Source organism: Hydra vulgaris, chromosome 03 (assembly GCF_038396675.1).
Source record: "Hydra vulgaris chromosome 03, alternate assembly HydraT2T_AEP".
Classification (NCBI taxonomy): domain Eukaryota; kingdom Metazoa; phylum Cnidaria; class Hydrozoa; order Anthoathecata; family Hydridae; genus Hydra; species Hydra vulgaris.
This window is the reverse complement of record NC_088922.1, coordinates 23,882,343-23,887,210: the sequence shown is the minus strand read 5'-3', so window position 1 is coordinate 23,887,210 and position 4,868 is coordinate 23,882,343. Positions and strand designations below refer to the sequence as shown.

Here is a 4,868-nt window from a genome sequence, read left to right as displayed (position 1 = left end):
TATATATATATATATATATATATATATTTTAAAGCGTTTGCATTACTAACTAAGAATGAGCAATACAAGTGATAATTCCGTAATATACTACGAAAACTGGTTAATGAGAAAAGAAGCCATTAATACTTGGGTGGAGTATTGGGTTGTTGTAAGAAAACGATGGTTGCAGTTTTTTATAAAAAAAGAAAATGATCGAGCTGAACTTGCAAAAACACTCGAGTTAACAAAGTTTGTTCAGTGTTCTCTTATTGAGCGTAACAAACGCCGATTTCATTTTTCTATAGATAACGGGCATGGAAAATATTATGTGAAATGCAATACGGAGTTGGAGCGTTATCATTGGATTTTTTCTATCTTATCATCAGCTAAAGAGCAGCCGAAAAAACCTCTCCCTGAACATATTCCAACCAGTATGACAGATAAAGACGCCTTTAAAAAGCCTGTTAAAACCTTTCAAAAACATCCTCCGTTTGCTAATCCAATGGAAAATAAAACTAAAAGCAAAGAGCCAAGCAAACGCAGACAAAAATACGCAAAGCGAGCAGAGGATATAGCTAAAAAAAAGAGAGAGAAAAAACTTGCAGGAACTACCCAAAAACTAAGACCTTCGTCAGCAATGGAGATCAAACATACAGAGATTAGCGATAAAATTAATTTAAGAGCGTCATCAGCAATGGAGGTTTATAATAAACATGGTGATGAACTCCACCGAACAAGACGCATCACGAGCAACGACGATGATAAAAATAACGTAAGTATTGATAAGCTAAGTTTGAATGAGGATTTTACGAACATTAAAATATCTAGATCATTTACCTCAATTGAAATGCCGCAGAAATCGGTAAATGAAAGTCTGCAAACATTGGTAAATGAAAGACAACAAACATCTGTAAATAAAAGCCGACAACCACCGGCAAATGAAAACCTACAAACATCGGTAAATGAATCTCGGCAAATTTTTGCCTCTGAACTTCAAAAAAAGTTAAATTTACTTTCTGAAGGCAAACAGCCTGAGGAAGACTTGAAAGTTTCATCTTTGTTTGGAGTTACCCCATTAAAAACTCAAAATAAAAAAGTTCCCCCTAATAATGTAATGGATAACTATGCGTTTCAACATGAAGACTATGTTTCTTACTCAAATACCCAGGGTTTTATAAATGACGATTTTAGTGTATTACCTAATGTTTTGATTGATTCTTGCAACGAAATAGACTCAGCTTGTGAAACATTTAATGACAGCCAAAATAGCTTGATTAGCTTCTGCGATTTAAGCAGCACTAAAAATTCAATGCTTTCTCCAAGAAACATTGGTAATTTTAAAGCATCTCTTGAAAATATTACTTCAAAAACAGTACTTGTTGATGACATCCATTTTGAACAAAGAGGTGCCGACGGACGTGTTCGATCACGAAGCGCCTCAATTTGCTCAAATAAAAGTTTGCTAGATCTCGGTGAATCCATTACTTAAAACAAAATAATTTTTAATAATTTTTTTTGTTGTTGATAATTTAAAGTTTAATAATTTTTTACAAAATTATTACAAATTTAAACATGGTTAATTGAATTTTTTAGATTTTGATGCTACTTATGTATTTTCCAAAGTCTTTTTAGGCATTAAAAGATTTTTCGTATTTTAATGTATGATACATATGACGTAAAATTGTCTAATCAGCAATTGTTTGAGTCATGATCAGTTATTTCAGGTTATCAATGTTTAATTCTACCTTATGGGGTAACATCATAATAGTTAAACTGTTCAGTTTATAGATAAACATTGTACGAAATCTAGAAACCACGGAAACCAAAAAGATTTTACCAAGTTAAAGTAGATTTATATAGTATAATAATGGAAAACAAAATTTCAATAGCATTTAACTTATGTACTTTTCACAGTTAGAAATTGTCAGAAAAGTCAAACATTGAATATAGCGAGTCATTAATAAAAACTTTTATATGGAAGGTTATTTAAACATCAACTTTCTGTTCGCACAAAGTTTCAGGAGAAACAAAGGAATAACCCTGGAACTCTGGAACCATAACATTTAATGATTGCTTTAATATTAGTTTTAAAACTGGGATATTCAAAAATCTTGAATAAAACATTAGAAAAACAGACCTAGACTTGAAAAAAACATTAGCACATTCTTAATTTTTTATTGTCATTACACCGTAAAAAACTTGCTTTTATCATTATCCCATCATAATGGATTCTTTTTCCGTTTTTTCGAGAGTATATACTCCACCAATCAAGATATACCAACTCGGTATATCTTTTTTTTAATATCAATTCGATATAAAAAAAAGATTATTGGAATTCGGATCTATGAAATTCCATACATCCAATCCATTTGTTTTAAAAAAACTACTTAACTACAGTATGTCAAAATCACCCTCTGATGATTTTTCAATAAAAAAGAACTTTAGTGTGCGTAAATTTTAAATTTTTGACCCCAAAAATGTAAATCAAAAACATGTACCACCACCTAATCCTTTTTTTACTTTTCTGTTGTTTAAGTAAGTAAAATTGCAGAAAAAATCTGTAAACAAACGAATTTGCTTGTTTAAAGATATTCAAACTAATTTTTCAGCAAAATAAATTTTCTTTTGTAGTTTTTGTTAAAAAAATCACGGACATAAAATTCATAAATCATTAAAAAAAATTATCTTGGGACACTTTAAAAGTGGAAAAGAATATAAGACTATTTCTAAAATAGTTAATGCCAAGCCTAATAGAGTAGGAAACATCATTAGAAAATATATAAAAATGGGTACTATCAAAAACTTGCCAAGAAAAGGACACCCTGCTAAAACTACCATACGCATTGATAGAGAAATTATTCGAAAAGTTGAACAAGATCGAGACCAAGTTGAACAAGATCTGTACCAAAGCTAGCAAATAATTTACATTTAGATCATGTTACTATACATTTTACTAACTATAAATCCTCAAAATGTTTGCAATCGCTTGAAAAATCAAGGTTTTATAGGTAGAATTACCCCAAAATAATCTTTCTTGAGTAAAAAGAATTAAAAAAAAACAATTGACTTGGGCTAAGGAACATTCGAATTGTATTCTCGATTAATAGCAAAAAGTTTAATTGTCCGATGAAACAAAAATATGATTCTTTAGTTAAGACGGTATCGTGCGCAAACGGAGAAAAAATAACGCTTAAATCCTAAATGTATGAGACCAGCTGTCAAACATGGGCGAGGTACCATTAAGTTTTATTTTAATGTTTCAATACTTGTTATACTTCTAACTTTTCTTTTCCTATTTATAACGAATGATGACTGGGGACGAATGATGGTTTGGGGTTCTTTTGCTTGGAGTGGTGTTGGCGAACTCGAATTCAACGACGGAATAATGACAAATGAGGTATATACTGATATTATGAAACGAAAACTGAGATCAACATCAAAGTTAGTGGTTAAAAAAAATAAAAGATATTAGATTGGGTTCCTCAGCGACCAGACCTAAATCCAATTGAAAATTTATGGAATCTTTTTAGAATTAAAGTAGCTGAACGAAAAACAGTTTGTCCCAATTAAAGGCTCATTGGGGATCAGGAAAAATTTGACTAACAATGGCTTAAAAACTTAGAAGATTTAATGCAAAAAAGATGTCTTGCTGCCATTAAGGCAAAAGGCGCACAAATAGACTCTAAACTTTATATTAGCAAATTAATTGTTTAAGGGGTGGTTCCACTGAATCAGAAAAAGGCACTTTTTTGACTATTTCTGATTAAGTGGATAATTTTTGTTTTAAGTATAAAAATATGACTTTCTTATTATAAAAATGTCACTTGATATAAGTTCAATAAGATAAAAAAAAATTCTGGTCAAAAATTTAAATTTAACTATAAAAAAATTTGTTTATAATGAAAAATCATCACGGGGTGGTGATTTTTCAATAAAACAAATTTTTATATTTTTTCAAGACTATATATATATATATATATATATATATATATATATATATATATATATATATATATATATATATATATATATAATATATCTTTATCATATAAAAATTTAATTCAATTACGCAAAACTTTCCTTGAGCAGGAGAAAGCTTTTGAGTACCCTAAAAAATAAGGTACAACCGAGAGCCGAAAAACGTTTTTAATTAAATAATGATAAAAGCAAATAAAATTAAATATTCATAAATAAAGTGTCTTCTCAGCCTTGGTATTTCATTTAAAAGCTCTACTTTGGTAAGCTCATCATAGAAAGTGGTCAATTTTGGAAATGACACCCTCAACTCTTCTTCAGTTGCTGAGAGAAGACTCTTGGCTTGAACAGCCTCAAACATATTTGCTACTTCCTTGATCGCTGTTGATCTGGTCTGCAGTTCAGAAATAAAACAATCAATACTCTCCAGCATCACCCAATTGTTTTCTTCTTACATAGTGAGTCCAGTATCTCTGAGTTGTTCCCTGTCATTTTCTTCTTAAACCTTAATCTTCTTTCTACTGTTATTCCAAATTGTTCTGCTTTTAAAAGTGCCTCTTCAATTGCATGCTCCACTAAGTGACTGCGCCTCTCCTGCAGAAAAAGTCTTAATGCCTCTAACTTGGTCACTACTTCGTCAAGAGTTAAGCCTTTAGTCTGCAGATACTGCTGTGTCAAATTAACTTCCTCAAGTACAGAAACCCAAAAGTAAAGTAGCACAGAAACGTGAAATCACAGACAGTAGGTAAAAGACCTTGTGCTGCACCACTTGTTTCCACATTTTCACGAAGATCACATAGAGCTTCAATTGCCGCCACACATTCATCAAACTTATCTTTCACCGGTTTAACAGCAGCATGATTTGCACTCCAGCGTGTTGTTGATGGCCTTTTAACCAACATTGCAGTGTTTAA

At 30.9% G+C, this 4,868-nt stretch overlaps 1 protein-coding gene across 1 annotated transcript; it reads left to right on the top strand.

Moving 5' to 3' along the window:
- Positions 1-2,428, top strand: LOC136078039 (uncharacterized). Its single transcript, XM_065792710.1, has one exon. It carries the CDS (start codon positions 56-58, stop codon positions 1,466-1,468), a length of 1,413 nt encoding a protein of 470 aa, XP_065648782.1. The 5' UTR covers positions 1-55; the 3' UTR covers positions 1,469-2,428.
- Positions 2,429-4,868: the final 2,440 nt, after the last annotated feature.

What these genes read in the sequence shown, in the direction of transcription:
- LOC136078039 (XM_065792710.1), top strand. Translation starts at nt 56, where the DNA reads ATGAGCAATACAAGTGATAATTCCGTAATATACTACGAAAACTGGTTA.